Consider the following 23,919-nt stretch of genomic DNA (forward strand, 5'->3'; position numbering starts at 1 on the left):
CACCCTTCTGCGTTTTTGGTTCCCCCCCCCCCCCCAGTGCAAGCTAGTCTTTTATTTTTTTTAAGCTGAAGAAAGGAATGCAGGAGGAGGTACAGTAAAGGAGAGATGGGGGTCGGAGGTCTAACTTCCGGAAGGGAGAAGCGAGGAAACTCCTGGGTCGCTGGCCCTTTAAATGGGAGAGCGTCTCAGTCAGACAGCGCTGGTTGTCCATGTGGAGCTGCTCCATGCCTTGTTGTTTTGGCAGCAGATTGGTTGGGGAGCGCATGACATATTTTAATAAGGCGATAACGCACTGCGGGGGGGGGGGGAGGGACTCTCGCAAAACGTGGCGACAGGAATTCCCTTCGTGACAGACGGATCGTAACTCCCCTGTTTTTACTACGTGACTCAGGACCACAGACTGCCAAATGCACAAGCAAATGTGTTTTTGTTATATTTTCTAACAGCCAATAAAAAATGTTTGAGCTGGAGTTGAATGCACTTATACAATTAGGGTATTCCCGCCTCAGCTTCACAGACTTTAGTATCAACTGCAAATCAAGTTATTATAGGCCCGAGGTTGGGGGATCTTCAGTCCAAAAGCAGCGTCAGTGGTGCAGTGTAAATTAAATATCACTCCCCCCCCCCCCAACTTTTTAATCTCGGTTTCATTTTCTCACTAGAGGTTCGACTAAAACAACCCCTGCACTCCATCCCTAGGAAATGAAAACTGGGAATCCAGGTCGGGTTTTGCGTGCAGCGCTGTAGTAGCTGAGGGCTGTGCTGGTCCCCTTTTTTTTTTTTTTTTTTTTTCTTGTTGTGTTTCTGTTGCTCATCGCCATCTTGTTGCAACCCTTTTCTTGTCTGGAAGGTACGCGGGGGACCGGGGGGTTTTTTGCTTCTTCCCCCCCCCTTTCTCCCCGCCTCCATTTAAGGCTGAAGAAACGAAAGCCTCCCTTATTTATAATTCAAGGATCTGCGATCGTGGAAAGGGAGTGAAGGAAATGAGCCTGGAGACGCTTTTAGAAGCAGCTATGTTCCTGGAATGGCAAGCCCAGCAACAACAGAAAGCACGTGGTAAGGGGCAGCATGTAAAATCGAAATTATGGCGTTTAAAGATACAGGGCACCATTTTCAGGGAGCCGGAATAGGGGGAGGTGGGGGGGTTGTGCAAAAGATTTGTCTAGTATCTCGCCTTGCCTTGGCTCAAGCTTCATCAGGGGTCTCAGCTTGTGCAGCCTCTATGCGATTCCCCCCCCCCCAACCCTAAACGTGACCGAGTACAGTAGAAACGGAATAGTTGCAGCATTCGGGAATACAGGGACGTGATTGCTTGCTACAACCGTGGAGCCCTCCTTTCAGTCTATGAAATTGCATCATATGTGTGTGTTTTCTTTTCAGTATCTTATTTGTGTTGAGCTAGAATTTAAACGTACTGAATATGGGCAATAACTATGTAGTCGGGGGGGGGGGGGGTTCAAAAACCCTGCGTTGCTCTTTCCGATTTTATTTGGCAATTTCCGCGTAAAGAAATTCGCTGTCAGGTCTAGGGCGGTGGCGATACTCCGGCTGCAGTAGGAAAGCCGTGTCTAGCTTTTGCATAATGATATGCCATATATGGTGCCATAGGACACGTTCATCCACCCCCCCCTTTTTTTTTCTGTACCTGCTCCCTCCCTCCCTGAAATCCACTGCAGAAAACCATAACGGGCTTGTCTGATTATTATTTTTTTCAATGCATTTTATTTTGTCGGCAGAGATTAGGGGGGGGGGGAACTACTGGGAAGCTGACGCGCGTGCCTGCCTCAGCTCTCGTGATCCGGTGTTGGGGAGAGGGCGAGCGTACGTGCGTTCCTTTTTTGGGAATGTTGGGGCGTGGTTTGAGGGCACAGGGGGTGGCTGACGTGTCGGGGCTCCGCCCCCGTCTCCCACGTGCGTCGAGCCTGGCTGGCGCTTGGCTCGGCTTCAGCTGCTGCACGTTGGCTCCAGTCTGCGACTTCGGGTGGCGCGCGCGCGCGTGCGTCACAGGGGAGGGGAGGGGAGGAGGAGGAGGGAATGACGCCATTGGGACAGCATTTCGCTTTCTTGTTAAAACCCTGGAGGTTCCGATTAGACCCTGCTGTAAATGTAACCCAATGACACCTTTTTAACGAATCTGAGACTGAGTTTTTCGTTTCTCTATAAATCAGGGAGCTCAAAGTCCCTCCTTGAGGGCCGCAATCCAGTCGGGTTTTCAGGATTTCCCCAATGAATATGCATTGAAAGCAGTGCATGCACATAGATCTCATGCAAATTCATTGGGGAAATCCTGAAAACCCCACTGGATTGCGGCCCTGGAGGAGAGACTTTGACACTTATGATTATTCTAGAGCGTACCACCCAGGGATCTCAAAGTCCCTCCTTGAGGGCCGCAATCCAGTCTGGTTTTCAGGATTTCCCCAATGAATATGCATTGAAAGCAGTGCATGCACATAGATCTCATGCAAATTCATTGGGGAAATCCTGAAAATCCCACTGGATTGCGGCCCTCAAGGAGGGACTTTGAGATCCCTGCTCTCCGTATATATAATAATTAGTCTTGTGTTCACTAGCGAAAGCCCTATCCAGTGGAATCTGACTCTAGGGTTGTGCGTAGTACAGGACAGCCTAGACCAGTGGTCTCGAACCCTTTGCAGGGCCACATTTTGGATTTGTAGGTACTTGGAGGGCCTCAGAAAAAAATAGTTAATGTCTTATTGAAGAAATGACAATTTTGCATGAGAGAAAACTCTTAATAATAATATTATAATTTATAGCTAAAGAGACATATGATCAAGAAACTGTTTTATTTTACTTTTATGATTATGCTAAACATACTGAGGGCCTCAAAATAGTATCTGGCAGGCCGCGAGTTTGACACCAGTGGCCTAGACTGTAGGTCTTTCAATCAGTGCAGCATCGCCTAGTATCTATTTTATGAGGGGGAGGGGGGGAAGGAGTTTTAGTGTTTTTGTTTTGTTTTTGAGGGGTGATACACATTTTGCTCACTTGTCAGTTTGGAAGAATATTTTTTGTGAGCAAATACTGTACCACACAAGCTACAAGGGAGATGGGTATTGGGCCAGTAGATTAGAATTATAGTAAATCAAAGAGAATTGAAGGATTATAGGCTCCAGGATTAGAATGGCAAGCCCAGCAACACAACAGTGAGAGGGAGGGGGATAGTCGGTTGCTCCAATGCATGGATCTGGTTGGAGAAGAGAGGCAGCAGTGCTGATAGAATAAACAAGCAAAAAAAAGAGTATGTAGACCCTTTGGCAGTAGACATTTGGGCCGGGATTCTGTATAGGATGCCCGGGCTTACACATACCCCGATTCTGTAACCGGCGTCCATGTTATATATATATTTTTTTAACGTGCATCCCGATTGGCTGATTAGACAGCTGTAGGACGCCTACAGCTGCCTAAAATCGGGCACACTTTGCAGAATCAGGGCCTTGCTGCACAATAAAGCAACATTTGGGCTGTGCACCTCTCTACACTTTTTCTCCCTACAAATCCTAAGCAATCTTCAGGCAATTCCTACCCCTCACTTCCCCCCCCCCTTACTTCCCTCCCCTATTACCCTTTTCTTCTGTAACATTCCCCCTCATACATTTGTAATTCGCTGAATGTCCAGCCTTTTTTCGATGTGAACCGCCTAGAAGTTGTCTGACTATGGAGGTATAGAAAAATAAAGTTATTATTAAATGTCAATATGTGCAGTGAAAACCAAAAATCAGTGTATCCCAAGGATCTTATTGAGGGTAGAAATGGCAAGATCCAGAGGATGTTGCTTTCCAATTATGCCTTCCCCAAGAAAAGAAATCTGAAGCAACTTGTCAGTATCAGGGAAAACCCAACAGCTGAAGTAGGGCTGGAGAGGTCCCAGATGGACCAATGCAACAAATTATGCAGAGAAGAGCATCCCAGTACACGTGCAAATGTGGGCTGATATGTTTGTCTGCTCAGAAATGTGCAGAGCACTAGCTGCCTTAGTGCAGAATCTTGTACCCATGCACCCGGTATGCTCATAGTGCACAGTTTTGCATAGATTCTGTTTGTGTATGCAATAATTTGTTTACTACATAGGTAAAGAAAAATTAAGCGTTTGCTTAGATTAGAACATAGCTTCTATCAGCATACAACTCTAAGCTTTCTGCATTGGCCCCTCTCTGCTATTTTATCAGTCAAATTCAGGTACAAGAGTCAAAGCCCTAAAATGTATTGTTGTGATCTTCCTAAAAGGTTTGATGGACGGAGTAAATATACCTCTACCCTGTTCCTTGGGGGTTATGGCCTAGTACAGGTCCGCTGTCCTAGTTACAGTTTTGTCTGCAAGCATCTTTGCTCCCCATGGTTCTAGATGCGTGTTGGATGAGTGTTTTGATGGTGCAAGTGGGAGGAAAGGTCTCCTCTGGTCAGTGTCTTCAAATGGATTATGTGGATGTGTGCGTACTGGCCCAGTAAGAAACCTTGCTCCTAAGCAAGTCTTTCAGAGAGGAGGTCCCTATGTACTTGGGTAGGAGGCTGATATTTGTGGATTGTAAGCTCTCCATCTTCCTGGCAATGCCTTATCTAAACTTGAAGAAAGGTGGAGAACCTACATACAGGAGTCCTTCCCCAGCAGTTTCTGTTGCAGACTTCTGATGATTGCAGCAGTTCATCTGGTAATCTTTCCTTTGGAAGCCTTTTATACAAAATTGAAATGTGTTGGGGGCATGGCAGAAGGGATGCCTTTTTTATCTTTTTGGTTTGTATGAGTGAGAGTAGCATGGTTCAATAAATAGCATGCTGCTGAGTTTTAAAAGTGCAATAATTACACACTGCTTTAGACTGTCAGCTGTTCTCGTATGCTGCACTATTTCATTTACCAGTAATTTCCTTCTGAGATGTTCCAAATGTGCCTTCTGGAAAAAAATATATATATCGGCTGCCTGCCTGTGTAATTCAGAAACCACTGACTTAAGTCCTAGGTTAAAACAATTATACTGTATATATTAGGGGTCTCAAAGTCCCTCCTTGAGGGCCACAATCCAGTCAGGTTTTCAGGTGCTTTCAATGCATATTCATTGGGGAAATCCTGAAAATCCGACTGGATTGCGGCCCTCAAGGAGGGACTTTGAGATCCCTGGTATATATCTATATTCTGAGGGATGAATTAGCAAGTTAAGCTAGTTTATAAAGACAGAAAGCATCTTGCTAAGTGGAGCAGAGTCGGTAACGGTCCTTTGAGAAGAGAGGGATGGCCAATCTCCAATTCCAATGTATCAAGTATATTGCAGCTTCTTTTTTGGCTAGTAAATAAACCCTGGTATAAAACTAGTTTGTATGGGAACTAACTTTTTTTTCTGTAGTAGCTCCAACACTTTGGAATTCAGCACCTAACCACCTAAGAGAGGAGACATCTTTAAATACCTTTAAGATCAGCTTAAAACATTATTGTTCAAAGATGCCTTTGGCCTATAATCGTCCTTTTAAGGACTCTCTAGTTGCTTTTTGATACACTTTATTCTGCACAACTGTTGGTTGTTTTGTCTCCCCCCCCACCTTATGTTCCTCTCTTCTTCCTCCTTTTTCTTTATACATTGTAGTTCTTTCTGCTTCCCTTTTGTCTCTGTCGTGCAGGTGTATTTTTGTATTTTTATGATGACATTATACCCTGTTAATTTGATTTTGTATTTATTTTACTTTTATAAACCGCCTTGAATTTTTAATAAAACTTGACAACCAGTGAGTGCACTCAGAGAGAACTCAAGCTGGCTCCAAAGATACAGTTTCTCACATGATATAATTTTAATGTGTGTTGTTTTTTTTTCTGGTCGTGTGGGAAAGGCCTGACTTAAGAACCATTTGCCATCCAGATGGGAGCATGCAGTGGACGTGCTCCGTCTGGCTTATGCCAGGTATCAGAAGAATGGTTCAGAGGAAACTGTTAGGAGTGCTTGAATCTCTGGAGCAAAGCTCAGAAAAGAACTGCTTATGTTTCCAACCTGCCTCTAAGGGTCTCTTATTTGGTGAGAATTTATAGCTATGTTGGCATTTCTCAGGTGCAGATAAGTCTGAAGTCAGCAGAACCCAACAAATAGATTCCTTCATAATTAATTTCACCAAGGGGTATTCTGGGAGCCACAGAGTTTCTATATTGGAGAGTTTTGCAATTGTACCACAAGATTGCTATGAGAGAGGAACCTGGTGTTTCAAAGTAATGTACCCGTATATTCTACTGTGTAGAGAGGCAGGAGGTGGAATGTATTAATTTGGATTTAGTATATCCATTTTTCAGTAGTAGCTTAAGACAAGTTGCATTAAGAGGTATGGCTCCCTTTCCTGCTAATTGTTCTGTTAACATCTTTTCATAACTCTCTCTCCTTTTTTTTCTGTAATGTGTAGTTTTAGGCCGAAGTTTGATGTGGTATTCACATTATAATAGTGCTGTAAGCCAATGGTCCCGAACCCTGTCCCAGAGGACCACTAGCCAGTCAGGTTTTCGGGATAGCTCTAATGAATATGCATGGGGCAGATCTGTACTCCTATTATCTTCATTACATGCAAATCTCTTTCATGCATATTCATTTGGGCTATCCTGAAAACCTGACTGGCTGGTGGCCCTCCAGGACAGGGTTGGGAAACACTGCTGTAAACCACCTGGATATCAAATCATATTCTAATGGTGGAATATCAATGCTAGATTATATAAGTAAATGATGGGCCAATATTCATCCCTCTGTGGTCAGCAGTTTTTAAGCTGGATATTCAGTTCCAGGCCATGTTTGGGCAGCAGCACTGAATATTTGGGTCGGGCAACAACTCGGACATTTTGCATGTTCTGGCCTAGTGCTTGCACCTGCAAAGCTAAGCAGGTAAAGCTAGGAGTGCCTTTTATGCAGTCCTGCCTGCTGATTTTAGCCACGGAGTGGAGGAGTGGCCCAGCAATTAGAATAGCTGCCTCAGCAGCCTGACGTGTGTTTGATTCTCACTGTACCTTCTTGTGACTCTGGGCAAGTCACTTAACATTTCATTCATTGATCCAGGTACAAAAGGTGCTAGAAAAGGTTCAAAGAAGAACGACCAAGATGGTAAAGGAGATGGAACTCCTGTCGTATGAGGAAAGACTAGAACGGTTAGGGCTTTTCAGCTTGGAAAAGAGACGGCTGAGGGGAGATATGATTGAAGTCTACAAAATCCTGAGTGGAATAGAACGGGTACACGTGGATCGATTTTTCACTCCGTCAAAAATTACAGACTAAGGGGACACTCGATGAAGTTACAGGGAAATACTTTTAAAACCAATAGGAGGAAATTTTTTTCACTCAGAATAGTTAAGCTCTGAAACACATTGCCAAAGGATGTGGTAAGAACGGATAGCATAGCTGGTTTTAAGAAAGGTTTGGACATGGGGGAAGCCACTGCTTGCCCTGTATTGGTAGCATGGAATATTGCTACACCTTGTGTTTTGGCCAGGTACTAGTGACCTGGATTGTCCACCATGAGAATGGGCTACTGGGCTTGATGGACCATTGCTCTTATCCAGTAAGGCTAGTCTTATGTTCTTAAGTACCTGTCTAAAATATGTAAAAAATGGTATACAAGTCCCATCTCCTTACATGGCACCAGCACTGAATATGGCTGGTGCCCGCAGAAGTGTCTGATCCTCCCTGACTCCACTCCTGGACTGCTCCCATGGTGGTTCAAGCTGATAGTTAGTAAAAGGAGTGTTCAATAATTTATCTACCTCAGTAGGAAATAAAAGTTTTCAGAACTTTTTTTGTTTTATTTTCAATATAGTCCCTTGATAGCTCCATACACTTCATCCACTTTTCCTGCAATTATTTTAACCTGTTTGAAAATAATTCTTCTGTTTGACCTTGAAACCAAGACGTCACAGTTCCTTGATGTCTTCATCATTTGAAAACTGCTGTCCACTGAGAGATTTCTTCAAAACTTGGAACTGGAAATAATCCGAGGGAGCCAGGTGGATGGTTCAGCTGCTGAAACCCATGTTTTTGGATGGCAGCCTGTGATTGTCATGACATGTGCACCTGCGCATTGTTGTGAAGAAGCAGCCCGCCTGCTGTGAGTTTTCCTCATCTTTTCTTCTTAATTGACTCCTGCAAAGTAATCATTGTGTTGGCGTAACTCTCCCCGGTTATGGTTGTCTTGTGTGGTATGAACTCCAGAAGCAAAAGTCTATCATCCCAGAAGACAGTTGCCATGACTTTGCCTGCAGATTTTTCTGTCGTGTAAGTTTTTTGGGGTGGAGGATGACTTGTGCTTCCACTGCATTGGCTCCATTTTGGTCTCAGGATCTCTGCGATAGACACAAGTTTCATCTCCAGTCACCAAATGATGAAAAAAACAATCACTTGATCTTCACGGAGCATCGCCAAGTTCTCCTGGCAGCACTGGAGCCTGGTGGCCTTCTGACATGGCGTCAGCATTCTTGAAACTCATCTTGCACTACCCTTGGACATGCCCAACTTTTCATGAATTATTTTCCAAACTGTACCTGCCGAGATGCCCATTTCTTCAGCTATTCGGGAAACCTTAATTTGTTTGACAAAATTAAATCTTTGACTTTTTTGCATATTTCTGTGGAGGTTGCTTCCACAGGCCGTCCAGTATGAGGGTCATCTTCAATCGACTCTCTACCCCACTTAAACTGTTTGTTACAAAATTTTACTTTGTCAGATGATGGGGTAGACTCGCCATAATCTTCAGTCATGTGTTCATGGATCTCCTTTGGATTTTTCTCTTCTTTTATGAGAAATTTTATAATTGAACGGTGCTCCAAATCTAGCAGTTTCTTACTTGACTCTCTTGACATCCTATCTCTTGGAATGTTAGACTCGCTCTGAGTAAGCTGTACATGAGTAACCTTGAGACATGTTACAACATGTACACACTTGTTTCAACATGTTTGCTACTTTATTTCATACTGAAGCAGATAAATTATTGAACACCCCTAATAGCACTAACTGGTTAAAATTAAAATTATCAACTGGCCCACTCAGCTATTAAATATTTACACAGATGCAGAGAAGCGTGCAAAAGATTAGAAGGCTGTGGGCAATGCTAGGTGTTTAACGCAAGGTCTGAGGAGGTGTAACAGCTTAGCTTCTTGTTCTGTAGTAGCGTTAATGATATTTTCAGGTATGTTGCTTTCTTTTACTACCACAAGCATAAGGACCCCAATTTTTTATACCATACCATATCGTTTATTATATCCCACAAATTTCTACTAGGATTCTATGCGGCTTACAATAAGAGTTAGGTCAAGATCAGGACAATTACAGTACATTTCCTGAGAAGTTATGGCTGCCTTCCAGGAAGAGGATAGATTAAAAACACACGTACACTGCTGAGGGAAGATGTGCTGCAGAAGGAGTAGGGTGCTGGAATGTTGACAAATGGATATTGGTCTCTGGTGGATTGCATGCGCGTATGATAGTGATATTCTGTGCATAAATATTGGAATTTTACGCCCAGAACATCATTCATTAATATGCACGTTCATGTAATTTTGAGTGCCAGTATAGATTTTTGTGTGTGTGTGTGTGTGCAAGACACAGGAGTTCCTACTAGTATATGCTTTAATTGCATACTATTCGTTTACATAATTGAGGAGTTTTAGTACATAGCAGGGTAAAAACATCAGGTCCAGCGCTGCGTTCAGTCTGGTAGTGCTATAGAAATAATAGTAGTAGGTCCCTATTCGGTCACCATTTCCCCTCTTTCTGGACAGCTTCAGCCTACAGCCTCTATACTCCTCGGTGTCTGGCTACAGCCTGCCAGAACAGCCACCTGCTAAAACTGCTGCTTTCTGTAGCAATGCCAGATTGTACCTAGAGAGTACAACAGATGTGTCAAAGTGTGACATTTTTCACACGGTGGGTCTGGAGTATAAATATAGAATGGCCCTCCGACGCACAAACTTTTCTATAACTGGATGCCAAAGTTAGGCACCTCAATGAAGCATGTGGAGCACAGATTTTAGAATGACAGCTTGATGCCAAGATTCTGTTATAGATCGGAAGCACAAATAAGCATGTATGTGCTATCAATTGGGTGCATTCAATGGCATAGTAAGGGTGCGGGGGAGGGGGGGCAGCACCTCTCCTCTTCTCTGCCCCCCCACCCCCCCCGCACTGTGCACACCTTCCCTTCCCCCTGTGCCTCTAACTCTTTTTCGGCATGAGTAATAGCTCAAACCTGCTGCTCGTGCCAGCCTCTGCTCTCCCTTTGAAGTCACTTCCTGGTCGTGGGACCAGGAAGTGACATCAGAGGGAGAGCTGAGGTTGGCACGGGCAGCAGGTCGGAGATACTGCTCACGCCGGCAAATTTAAAAGAGGTACGGAGGGGGGGATAAGAGGGCAGGAACACCACTACCCCAGGCATTCCCTCCCCCCCCCTCGTTATATCATTGGGCGCACTCACACCGTGTCAGCAGGCATTTTAATACGTAACTTACAGTATTGTGTAAGCAGGAGCCCTACCTATAACTGCATGGAATTTCTCTTCTCCCATGGTCTGGCATCTCTCTCTCCTCTCCTTTCTGCAGTCTGGCATCTCTCCTTCCTGCGCAGTTGACTGCCCGAAGGTTTTAAATTTCAGCTGCGAGAAGGTGGTGTAGGTACTTTGGTTGCAAGCAACATCTTGCTAACGGCTCTCCACATATTAGCTTTTCCACATATTCACCATTATAGGACCCTCAGGGACCCCTGAAGAAGATCTTTTGTCGAAATGCAGACCGTGTTGGGTCCTGCGTCCTTAGCGGACTAGGTCCTTTAGGTTTTTATGTGGATGATTTTATTGTACCTTTGGAACTTTGACATTCTTAATAAAGTCCATTTAAGGAACATCATCACTCCACAGTGTTTATTTGGTTTCTTCAGGTAGGGGAGTTGGGACTCGAGGAGGTTCCTAGAGAGGGTTTCACTACAGTGTAGTGTCGGGCGCACAGTCACCGCGGGCATCATAAAATGGCCAGACGGGCTGGATTTGGCCTACAGGCCTTGGGTTTGACACGTGGTGTAGGAGTTCTGAGCATCAGCCCAACAGAATTGGAACAGACAGACATGGGAGAAGCCACTACTTGCCCTGGATTGGTAGCATGGAATGTTGCTACTATTTGAGTTTCTGCCAGATCACTTTGTCAGTGGTTCCCAACCTTGACCTGGACGACCTCCAGCCAGTCGGGTTTTTGAGATAGCCCTAATGAATATGCATGAGAGAGATTTGCATATAATAGAGGTGTCAGGTATGCAAATCTGTATGCCTATTCATTATGGTCCTCCAGGACAGGGTTGGGAGACACTGATTTAAGATAAGACCTTGGAAATAGATCAGCAGGTGGAGTGAGCAGTTTGAAGGTGCTTGAAATGTTTGCCAGATGAGTTTGGCATATTTCCTGTGTGGCGGGTGGGGAGGTTGCAAGTTGGGGAGGAGTCTGAGTGTAGCAGGAGGGTAAATTGAGGACAGGCTAATTTATTTTTATTTTTTATCATCCTTGCTGAGCAGGTGGCACACACTTTACCTTTCCTCTTGCTCTTTTATGTTTCTCCCTGGAACCCCCATCTGTGGTGTGCTGCTGTGTTTCCAACAAAAGTATACATTTTCTATCAATAAAAGCCCCAGTGATAATATCTGCACCCTTTGACACTCATAGCGCCTTTGACACTCATGAATCTTAGATTGCCTGGAAGCTGTATAGAGGGTTCTGAGATTGTGTTCTAGCCAGAGACTTTTTTCCCCCCCTGCTTGGCCTTTTCTTCTCTCTCTTATTATCTGGAGGAAGAACAGATACAGGCTGATGAGCCAAGCCTGCCTTTAGACATCTTAGGGAGCTGTAAGTCCAAGGTGATCTTTCTGTTTTATGATACTATTCGGGTGATATCTCGCAAGTATACACAGGGCCAAGTTTTGCTTTGTTGCACATGATATGCAAGTCTGAAAGCGCACAAGAGTACATTTTACTCCACGACCATAGGTACTGAGTGACTTATAAACACCTCTTCCAGTACACTGTGCCATTTAAATTGCACTATGTCCACTGGAAATCAACTATACAGGTACCAAAATGCTCAAGGAAGCATCTCCTCCCTTCACCACCACACTGCATGGGTGAAGCTTCCACTAGTCTTTTCAAAGAAGTAATAGTAAGATTTAGTTTAGAAACATTTATAAATGGATCTGTCTTCATCTGCTGTTAGATATCTGCATCAGCTTCATTCTAAGAGCTGTGATAAGTGATTGATTGATGTGGGCATCCAATCAGAAACTGTGGATTAGCATATCTAGTATAGTTTAAGTTTGTAGGTGTTGCAAATGATTTTGTCGTGAAGCAGCTGGGGGAATTTCTTTTAGGTCTAGTCCTTACTGGAACATATGACCTAGTGCAAAGGGTAATGGTGGTAGGATTGCTTGATAAGTGATCACTAAAGAAAATAACTGCTGTGTATCGCATTTAATTTTATGAAGGGAAAATATGATGAAATGAGTAAAATGCCTGAAAAGAGTGGTTACCAGGGTCAAATGTTTGCAGGAGGCATGGGCTAACAGGATTTGTTTGGGCTTTGGTACCAAAATCCACATTTGTCCTTGTTTTTGTTGTGTCCCATGGCTCTCCTCCCTCTTCACCCTCAAACCAAAGGAGTTTCAGCTTCCTTCACTCTTCCCCCAGGTTTATTGTACTGCCCTAGTGGTCTGGTGGCTAATCTGAGCAGGAGCGATCCACAGTTACTACTGCCTGTGTTAGTTCCAGTGCCAAAATGGCTGCTGCGACCTCCAGCAGCAATCTTATGAGGCTGCTACTGAAAGTTGAGGCGGCCATTTTGACTGTGGAGACAGCATCAGCAAGCGCAACTGAGGATTTTTCCTATTGTGACTAGCCACTAGACCAGGGGTCTCAAAGTCCCTCCTCGAGGGCCGCAATCCAGTTGGGTTTTCAGGATTTCCCCAATGAATATGCATGAGATCTATGTGCATGAACTGCTTTCAATGCCTATTCATTGGGGAAATCCTGAAAACCCGACTGGATTGCGGCCCTCGAGGAAGAACTTTGAGATCCCTGCACTAGACCATGGCAGTATGATAAGCTCTGAAGTGTGGGGGGGTTGTTTGGGGGGGAGGAAGTAGAAGCTTTGGGAGAGGGGTGATGGAGGAAGGAGGGAGTGGGGGCTGTTTCTGTTTGAGGTCTTGACTGATTTTGGCTGAAACGGAGCAGTGAAAATCCAGTTTTGGTCGCCCTCTAGCATGGATGTCACATAATGAGTGGGGAAAATCATGCAGAGCATGGCTCAAAGAATTCTTTCCAACCCCTCGTGTGTGTGTATCTGTGAACAGTTATTATCTATGCATAGTCATACGTGTTTGTCAGTGCTGTTGTATATCTCTGCATGTGTAGGCATGTTAGATATGTATTTGTGTTGGTGATCAAGAGAGGAGAGCCGAGGATTGTTTGAAAGGTGCAATTTTGTATTAACTTTGTTAGTGCAAATCAGTGTTGTAGCTGTTTGGAAGAAAAGTTAAGCATTCTCCCACTACATGCAGAAACTTTTACAAGCACAGGATTTACCACCTTTTTTTATGACTAGGGCAGCCTTCTGCTACTCTGCCCCCAGTAATCTTCCCATTGGATAGATCTCACTCACTGTCTCCACTGCTGGCTACCTTTAGAGACTCACTCGGAGTGGAGGGTGGGGTGGTAGTGCACTGATTGAAGAACTACAGGTAATTTTTAAATTCCAAACTTCCAGACGTTAGCCATCCTTCTAGCTTCTGAATATGAATTTAAAAATCTTTGGAACCCTGAAAAGATTCAGAGTTGCTAGTCCTAACCTAACTTGAATTCTGAGGATGGTTGCTGAAGGGCAATGCTCCCTATTGACCTTCGATTAGTTGCAATTCGACCGCCTTCCTTAAAGATGGAGGATAAAGCTGTGACGCGTTCTACTGTGATTTCTCACGTTGAGATACAGATAGGGAATGGCTTATCTCACAGATGTTCTTTGAGGCCTAGGTTGTCCGTTTCTTAATATGTTGCCAAAGGATGTGATGAGAGCAGTTTTTAAAAAGGTTTGGACAAATTCCTGGAGGAAAAGTCCATAGTTTGCTGTTGAGACAAACATGGCATGGAGCATGGAATGCTACTACTATTTGGGTTTTTGCCAAGTACTCATGACTTGGATTGGCCTCCGTGAAGATGGGATACTGGGCTAGATGGATTGTTAGTCTGACCCAGTAAGGATATTCTTATGTTAATTGTAAGATTTGAAGTTTCTTGTAATATTCAGAATGAGGAGACAATTTGTATTAAGACCTAACCTATTACAGATGGGAGTATCCTGTAAGCATGCTAGATTGTTTTTGACCCCCTCATTGCACCTGCAAGTGTGTATTTCCAACACTTAAGACCCTAGAGCCCTTATAGGGCCTTTTGGAACCCTATTAAAGTTGAAAGAATTGCTCTTCAGTTGCTGCTATTGACGAGGGTTCTTCAAAAAGTTTCTGCACTTTCATATTTTGACAGGAAATGGTTAGGGCAGGAGAACTGGGAAGAGGGTAAGTCATGTGACTAGTCAGGCAAAGCTGGCTCACCTTCCAGGTATTGATGTAATTTGCTTTTGAGATATTTAATGAATAGTGCTTAAAAAATAAATGTGAGGAAACTCTTTGAAGATCCCTTCTATTAACTTAATTAATTTCATTTCCTGAAGTCTCATTGAAAGAGTGGACATTTTCAGAACTGGACTATTACAAGTATAGAGATCTCTAGGGTCGTTCTATATAAATGCTTGAACTACGAGACCTCTTGTATCTCTACCAAAGTACTGGGCTTTGCCTTATAAATTCCATTACAGCTTCTAGAACAAGATGTAAACAGTACCACATCCTGCAGAAAGTAATGAGAAGAAACTTAGAGTTGGGAGAAGGTACTGAAGATCCAACCCTAAGGAGTAGGAAGAAGAGACCAGAGGATAGTCTTTGAAGATCTAGAAGGATAAAGAAACCCAGCATAAGTATTTCCAGCTGAGGGAGAGCCACTCGGTAAATTAGAGACTGACTAAATCCAAGTTTTTCAGTTTTGTCCCTGCAATTTGCCACTTGGTTTTCACTGGAACCACTTTGGCTCCACCCTACCCTGCCCCTCAACAGCCTACCTCCTGGGACCAGACAGAGCCCCCTCCTGGACCCACTCATAAGCCCCCCTCTCCCCCAGCCTAGTGATCTAGTAGTCTAACTGGTATAGGAGCATTGACAGTGGAGACGACAGGGGAAGTAAGCCTTTGTGGCTCAGAACACATTTTCTGTCCTGGTTTGATCTATTTAGTGACAGAAGAGTGAGGAATGAGTGGATTGAGTGTGCTAATGGCCTCCCAGCATAAGTTGGTCCTGGACCTGACCTCTATACTAATCTTAAGCTTTACTAAAAGTAGCCTGCCGCAGCTATCTTGGGTGAAAAAAGGGTTACACAAGGTTTAGCATGTAGTTTGTCTATCACCTAATTTCAGTGTGTGCCTGATTCTTGCATTTCTTCCTAATAATTTTGCTTTGGTTTTTTTGTAATACATAAGTAAAATTGAACAACAAAACTTTATGAAATTCTGTAAAAGTGGGTTCACTGAATTAATTGATTTACTGTGATGGACACGTAGGGTCGGATTCTGTAAGTAGCCACCTACAAGAAAGAGCAGCTCTGTTCACATGCCAATCACGCTATGCTGCTGTTTGCATAATTGTGGCCATGTGAAAAGTAAGCACCAGAAATGTAGACTAGGGTTTTACAGGCTTACATTTATGGCGCCTACTTGTGATGAGAATCGTATCTAATAATAATAATTTATTTCTTATATACCGCCAAAGCCGTAGTAGTTCGAGGCGGTTTACAACAAAGAAGGGCTGGACAATCAGCGAAAATATATACAACAAGGAAGAGCTAGACAGTCAGTGAAAAGGTACAATCAGCGAATATAGTTACAACAAGAGGGGCTGGACAGTCAGCGAATACAAGTACAATCAGCAAATGAAGATACAATTTATATGGGTAAGCAGGATACAGGTAAAATATAAGGGGGCCATAGGTCGGGCATAGAGGTCTTAGGTTATAAATCGGTTAGCTTTTAGTAATTTCCTGAAGTTTAGGTAGGATGAGGAGCGCGAGATAATATTGCCCAGCCAATTATTTAGTTGACCTGCTTGGAAGGCGAGAGTTCTATTCAGGTATCTTTTGTAACGGCAGGCCTTTAGAGTTGGATGGCTAAACAGATGAGTTCTGCGTGTGGGTCTGGATGGACAGTCTAAGATAAAATGGGGTACCAAGTATAAAGGGGCCGAACCAAGGATGGATTTGAAACAGAAACAGGCAAACTTGAATTGCACTCTTGCTTCTAAGGATAGCCAGTGGAGTCTTTGGTAGTAGGGAGTTATGTGTTTCCATTTTTTTTTAGCTCAAAGATCAGACGGATTGCTGAAGTTTGGATGATTCGTAGTCTTTGAGTGGTTTTTTTGAAAGATCCCAGGTAGATGATGTTATAGTAATCGAGTAAGCTTAGGATGGAGGATTGCACAAATAAGCGGAATGAGGATGCATCGAAGTACTTTCTGATGGTTCTTAGTTTCCATAAGGCGGAGAAGCCTTTTCTGACCAGTAGGTCGGTGTGTGCTTCGAGGGTAAGGTTGCGGTCTAGTGTCACTCCTAGAATTTTTATGGAATCTGTGATAGGAAAGACTTGACCATTCAAGGAGATTGATGAATCTTTGATTTTGTCGTTCGGACTCGCCAGGAAGAACTTGTTTTTTTCTGAATTGAGTTTCAGTTTGAAACTCAATTCTACAGAGATGCCTACGGATTCCTATGTCTACTTCTGGCGCAAACTACACCTACTTTTGACATAGGCACCTCTATAGACTGGACTTAGATGGTGTTCTTTCTTTGTAGGTGCCTGCAGGGGCCTACATTTTTTTAAAATTACTTTTCAATTGGTTTTAAACAATGTCAATTACTATGCTGTTTATCATCAGTTAAACCAATTAAGTTAGGTGGCAGTAGGGTGCCTATCACTGCTTAACTTAAGGTGCAGTTTTGAGAATCAGGCCCTTAGGCCTTCCCAGATTTGACTTTGGATTCCATATTAATTTGGATGCTGACTACTATATGTACTAAGGAATTTCTTGCTTTTTGTGGCACTAGTCGTAACTTCATCACTTGAGCTTCGAGTGACATAGCTGGTTTGATCTCTTCCAGAATCGATTTTTTAGTTCTTCTGGTGGTCCATGGCACGCCTGAAATCCTTCTCCAGCACCAAAGCTCAAATGAGTCAATCTTTCTGTCTTGTTTCCATAGTTTCCAGCTTTCGCATCTGTAACTGACCACTGAGAAAATTAGTGTGTGGACAAGTCTGATCTTCGTTTGGAGTGTTACCTCCTTACCTTTGAATACTTTGTTGAGAGCCTTCATTGAAGAGCGACCAAGTGCTATTATGTGGAGTATTTCAATCCAATCCTTGGTTTTATATACTGATTCATCCCTCCAATAGGGCTCGACTCGGTTAACAAAATAATTAGTATTAAATTATAAACCTCATCCTTTATGATCATTAATTTTAAAGTAGAAGAATTGGGAATTTCTGAAACAAGTAGGTTTTCAACACTTTCCAAAAGGTTGCTAAATAAGGAAGAAGTCTAACTTCTGTAGGGAGTTAATTCCAAATTTTGCAAACAAGAAAGCAAAAGATCGGCATAAGTTGCCTAAAGTTTTGATTCCTTTAAGAGAAGGAAAGGCAAGTTTATATTTTTGAATTCTCCTAAAATTTGCTAGTTCTCGAGAATAGAAAGAAACAATAACCAAGGGAGAAAAAAATCCCGTACAAGATTTTGAATATTACACTAGCGCATTTAAATTAGATTCTCCAATAAACTGGAAGCCAATGAAGAGCTCTCAGCAAAGGTGTAACGTGATAGTACTTACTGATTGCCAAATATCAATTTGGCTGCTGTGTTTTGAATAAGTTGTAGCCTTTTCAAGTTACACTTATTTAAGCAAATATTTCCTCCCTGCTAATTGCTTCTTTGTTTACAAAAGAGCCCAGGAGAGTGAAGTCCTTTACAACTTCTATTCTATCGCCTTCATGCTCAAAATCTTCATCATTTTCCGTGTTCATGATCTTCGTCTTGTTTATGTTCAGTTCTAATCCCATGTTATGACTTTCAGCTTTGACTTTTCTCAGTAGATACAGCATGTCTTCTTTGCTGGTGATGAGCGTTGTATCATCTGCATAGAACAGGTTGTTTATATTTTGGGCCACCAACTTTGAAACTGACATTCTCTTCTTCCAAATTTGCTTTTCTGAAGATAGTTTCACCGTAGAAGTTGAACAGGTAAGGTGACAAGATGCATCCTTGTCTGATGCCACGTTTTGCTGGAAACCAATCAGTGTTGCCATTTATTGAGGTACCAATCAGTTCTCACTGCAGCTTCTTGATTTTCATATAGGCTCTCTATCAGCTGAGTTACATGTTTGGATATTCCCATTTGCAGTACAGTTCTCCATAGTTTATTGTGTTCCACACAGTCAAAAGCTTAGCTGTAGCCGATAAAGCAAATGTGAAGGGGTCTTTAGTATTCTTAGCTCTTCTCCAATATCCATCTAACATTGGCAAAAATGTCTCTTGTTCCTCGACCTTTTCTGAAACTAGCTTGAATTTCAAGTAGTTCTTGCTCAATGTATGATTGAAACTTTCATTGTATTATTTTCAGTATCTTCTCCAGTCAGTTGGGTCATGTTGTTTCCTTCCAAATCAGTTGACCCAATCGAGTGAGGGCCATGATAGCATCTTCTGAGCCTTTTATTAATTCAATCGATACTAGTTGACTTGTTTTTTGATAAAGCTTTAATCGCTACTATGACTTCTTCTTTTAAAATATCTAGTTTCTTAGGCTTCCATTTTCAGTTCAGTTTTCCCAATGTTATCCTCATTGCCTTGTTTGTATACATTTTCCATATATTCTTTTCATCTCTTTTTAATGCTTTCTGTCTTATTTTGGTCGCACCATCAGAAGAGAGAAACACTGGAGAAAGACATCATGTTTGGGAAGGTCGAAGGAGCCAGGTGAAGAGGGCAGTTTGCAATCGGATGCCTGGACACATTGAAAACAACCATGGGGATAACAACGCTGGAGGACCTTTCTAGACTAGCTCAAAACTGATTTCTTTTTAGACCCACAATTCAAGTCGCTAGAACTCGAGCACGAGTCGATGGTACTTAACAACAACAGGGAGTATTCTATGAGGTTTGTTACTTTTTTTGTTGATTTTTATTTCTGTCCTTGCTCCATTTTCTGGAACAAAAGCCTCAATTCATTGTTTTCCTGTTCTCTAGCATTGTCTTGCCTAAGTGGCCACCATGATGGGAAGCTACAAGGCTGTACAAAGCTTGTTCTGAGCCACGTGTGATAGGGTAGTGTGTATTTTATTCCTAGTCTGCATTTCCAGCAGTTGTGGGAGGAGGAAAACACCAAACTAGTATCACCATAGTAATGGGGTCAAGCTTGAAACAAAGGAAGAAAGTTTTAAGAATTTGACAGAGTAAATGATCAGAAATGTTAGCAGACTCGTCTTGCCCTATACAGCTAGGCCGGCCCACTTGGATAATGCGAGGCCGGCCAGCCTAGCAAAAGCCCCGAGGTTTCCTGGGCTAGCGGATGCTAGACAGGGGGAGCAAGGAAGGGAAAAGGGGTACTACTTGACAGGGGGGAGGTAAAAGGAAGGGAGAAGGGCTGATGGACAGGGGGAGCAGGGAAGGGGTGCTGCTGGACAGGGGGGAGGTAAAAGGAAGGGAGAAGGACTACTGCTGGACAGGGGGAGCAGGAAGCAAAGAAAGAAAGGCCTGAGCGCCCCATTGTGCTAAAAGTTTACACATCTATTCTAGCACCGTTAATGTAACGGGCTTAAACACTAGTGTAAAAATAATCCATTATCCCTTCTTAGCTGCTGGCTCTGTAGGCTGCACAGTATGTGCCAGTCAGCACGCTCTACCACATGGCAGATACATGCAGGGAGTCCTGCTGAGATTCAGAGGGATGCCTATGGCCTGTAGTCCTGGCAGCTCTGATGTTCCCCAGGCTCCCTTGGGGTGCTAATTTGGGAAATCCCTCACTGAATAAAAGGGACTACTTCAATCAAGCTCTGTGCTGCTTTTTTTTTTTTAATATACAGAGCTCTGAAAGCTACATGGGGTAACAAACATAAGCTCTATTCCCTATGACAAGGAAGAGCTAACAGGGTTCAAAAATAGAAATGAGATCTGGGGTTGCAGGGGAATCTAGGATGCCAGTCCCAACCGTGATGCTGGGCAAGATGGGTGGGGGATGGGGACCCTCCCCAGGTAAGGTCCCAAGTGACTGAGCCTGAAGCCACTGCCAATAGCACTAGCAAATGCAAATTGAAGGCTGCAGAGATGAGTTTCATAATGTCTAGGCACAGAACAAATCTGTAAGCCTAGGAGTGGCCCTTGAGCTCAACCGTGCTGTGCAGTTGTGACCATCAAAGCAGGGAGCTAGGTCAGGGACAGAGAGGCACTGAAGGTAAATACTGTACTAGAATCTTCCAGGGGGGCACCGCAGCTTATCCAGTGATATCGCTGGTGGAACTCAGTTTTTTCTCTACCTCTTGGTAGGAAAGGATAATCCATTTGTGCAGAACAGTGAGTGGATGCTAAGAAATGATAAAACATTGAGAATAAGCTTAATAATACATATTAGTAATAGGCCAAATGTAAAAGTGACAGCTGCTGCCATTAATTCAAACAAGCCACTCTGAGATATCCCTTCTCCAGAACCAGATCTCTACGGGGCGGGGCATGCTAGGTCTTCTATAATTGATGAAATTGTATAGAATCTGTTTGCTCTGATCATCTCTGGTAGAGAATTCCAAATAGTGGTCATGGCATATGAAAAAGTATGACTTCTGAAATCCACTAGATGTACCACTCTTTCTCAGGGCAGCATTTGCAAGCTTTTACCCCTTGAATACAAGGTATGCACAGGAGCATAAGGCTTTAACCCCTCCTATTACAGTTCCTTGCAGAAATATTTTCACCATTGTAGGTTATTCATATTCTGCGGTCTATAAAATAAAAACAAAGCCCAACTCAAAATGAATTAAAATAGGCCCTTAAAGGTAATATGTGCCACAGTATTTGAAGAACGGGAGCTCCCTCTACAACACCTCAAGGTTGCTAAATTCCTCCATAGGAATATCCTTAACCACAGCTTTTTCCAAAGAAAATCACAATATAAATACCGGCCAAGGAGCCTTCTGTGCAGGAGCCCCCACGCTCTGGAATGTTCTCCCACATCACAAGGCTATTTGTTCTTGAGGAAGCAGGTAAAAGTTTCACTCTGCTCCCGTACCTTTTTAATACAAGAAAAAACTAACCAGCTAGTCACAAGCACTAAACCAGCTGCACATTCTGTAACAGGACTTGCTCACTCTCTCAGATCATTTTCCCACGCCTTTTCTGATTCCATGTGCATTTTTTTTTCTTAAGATGGTCACCGTATTTTCTTTCTGAGTTCTGTTATTTTGTCTTATCTTCATATGTTCCATCTCTGTTGACACCTTATGTTGTCTTTTTAAGAAGTTTTAATGTGTACCATGTTGACACTGGAAGCAATATACTATAATATGTAGTGTTTTGAATATTTTTACTGCTGTAATTGTGTATTGCCTGTGTCTAGTTTATTCTTGCTGCACACTCTCACTCTTCTAAGGCTAAAAAAACCTCAAAAGCTTACCAAGAGGGCGGGCAGAGCAGGTAGTCTCTTTGCTCGCACAAGGGCTGATGGGGTAAGACCTTTTGCTGCGGCCCAGCAGCAGTGTGGATACCAGCCCTTCCCTGGTGAGTATTACTATTCAGTGGTGTGGCTTTTGCCACAGCCTGACGGTGTCAGTGTAGACATCATCCTGACCGTGGTGAGTACGGCTAGTTACTGCTGGAGTTCTGATTGGGCTCCGGGTGTCTGAGTTTTCACTAGGGCAGCAGGCCTCATGCAGCACCACTACGGCTGTGAGAAGTATTCAAATGATAGTTTACAAAGGGCTATGCCTCTGTGACATTATTAGCAGTAAGCTGGTACCATCTATTTTTTTGGTTTTTTTTTTGTTTCAAAATAATGATAGTTTTACAGTGCAAACATTTTCTGAATGTCTGAAAAACGCCGTGTGGTCACGACAAAGAGTGTAACTTTACCATGTTTAAAGATAATCTCATTCCACTTGGCACATAAACAGAGATAGTAACAACAAATAAAGATGTAAAATTTTCATGTTGAAATTCCAAGTGGTTACTGAGAAAACAACAAAAAAATTTGAGGGTTACTTGTTTTTGTCTCAAACTATACATGTAAAAGAAACACACAGCACACCACTCTTCCTAACACCGTCTCTCCAGTAAAACCTGATAGCAGGGGTAAAATTAATGTTGCGATAATGTTTTGCAGAAGTGAGACAGAGAGGCTTATAAAGGTCAAGGAAAAGATGGCAGACAGATCATGAAGGAAAAATCTGCTCCAGCCTGTTGTATATATTGGGCTGGGGAGAAATTTTACATTTTAGCAGGATGGTGATCTTGAGCACAAAACAGAAGCAGCTCTTGAAGGAAGAAAGTGACCAAAAAAGCCCAGACCTGCATCAAATAGAAAATCCATGGCAAGACTTGAAGACTGCAGGCCCAGCCAACCTTAAAAGAGCCTGAACTATAGGAGAAATGGGCTTAAAACTGCAGCATCCTGCAGGGCACAATTGTGGACTCTTACACCTAATGACTCGGGTTTGCAATCAAGGCTTTTGGGTTTCTTATTCTATATTGCTTTTTTTCTTTTCCTTTTTTCTATAACTGTTCTTGATCGAGTTTTCAGGATATCCATATCAGTAAGCAGGAGAGAGAGATTTGCATGTGCTGCCTCTTGCATACAAATCTAACTCATGAATATTTATTGGGTTTTAAGTATGTTTTAAGCTTTCGTTAGCCCGGCCACTTTGGCTGATGCTCCTGCTTCTCCTCCCTTCTTTTTGTTCCCCTTTTCTGTTCTTTTCTATCTAAAGATTGTAGTTTCGCCCCGTCACCTCTCGTTCCAGTAAGTTTTGTTTGTCAGTCTTTTGGGTATTTATTGTTGTTTTGTTGCCCCTTTTTAAATTTTAAAATATTTTGTAAAACCGCTTTGATTTTCGATACGGCGGGTATATCAAATTTTAATAAAACCTGAAACCTGATATTCAGAAAATCTGGTGGCGCTAGATGTGCCCCGAGGACTGGGTTGGGAATGGCTGGTGTCAATCGGTATTTACCGAGCAGAATACAACATAGTAAATCTATCCAGTCTGCCCAACAGTCATACTCAATATCAATTCATGGTTTAAACCAGGGGTGTCCAACCTGCGGCCCCATGAAGTATTTTGTGCAGCCCCAGTTGAGGGCGATACATTGTTTTTCCTCTACTGCCCCTGGGTGTTTACCATCTTGCCGGCTCACTCCTCTGTCTTGCTGCACGTCTGCGCGTTTGTGTGGCCTTAGAAACATTTTTTTCAGCCAATGCGGCCCAGGGAAGCCAAAAGGTTGGACACCCCTGGTTTAAACCATAGGTACCCAACCATTTTTTAATCGGAGTCCACTTTTTCAGTGAATGATTTGAAAGCGCCTCCCTTGAGTAAACTATATTGTACATACTATACTGTATATTGAAAAAAAAGGACAATTTTTTTTTTAAATTATTTTGTTAGAAGATAATAACAATATTGATGTATTGCTCACAGTATGATTAAAAAATGTTTTTAAAAAATGAATATAATGATGGAGATTCAAGATGGCGACGGAGCTAGTCGCATAGCTTGAAGCTCTCTCTGCATCGGCAATTTAAGTATT

At 42.9% G+C, this 23,919-nt stretch overlaps 1 protein-coding gene across 3 annotated transcripts in view; it reads left to right on the top strand.

Annotated features, from left to right (window-relative positions):
* The first annotated feature begins 787 nt into the window (after positions 1 to 787).
* The window catches only part of MNT (MAX network transcriptional repressor), a 95,307-nt gene continuing 72,175 nt past the window's right edge, over positions 788 to 23,919 (top strand). The window contains exons 1-2 of one of the 3 annotated variants that reach the window (XM_033922503.1): positions 789 to 1,056; positions 19,055 to 19,288. Coding sequence is in view for 2 of the 3 variants with exons in the window: in XM_033922502.1 (XP_033778393.1) it covers positions 984 to 1,056 (73 nt within the window). In the remaining variant the exon portion in view is untranslated. Of the gene's footprint in view, positions 1,057 to 19,054; positions 19,289 to 23,919 lie in introns of all 3 variants that reach the window. The other 2 variants (XM_033922502.1, XM_033922501.1) reach the window with 2 other exon arrangements.

The sequence above is a fragment of the Geotrypetes seraphini genome, chromosome 15 (genome assembly GCF_902459505.1).
Source record: "Geotrypetes seraphini chromosome 15, aGeoSer1.1, whole genome shotgun sequence".
NCBI classification, from domain to species: domain Eukaryota; kingdom Metazoa; phylum Chordata; class Amphibia; order Gymnophiona; family Dermophiidae; genus Geotrypetes; species Geotrypetes seraphini.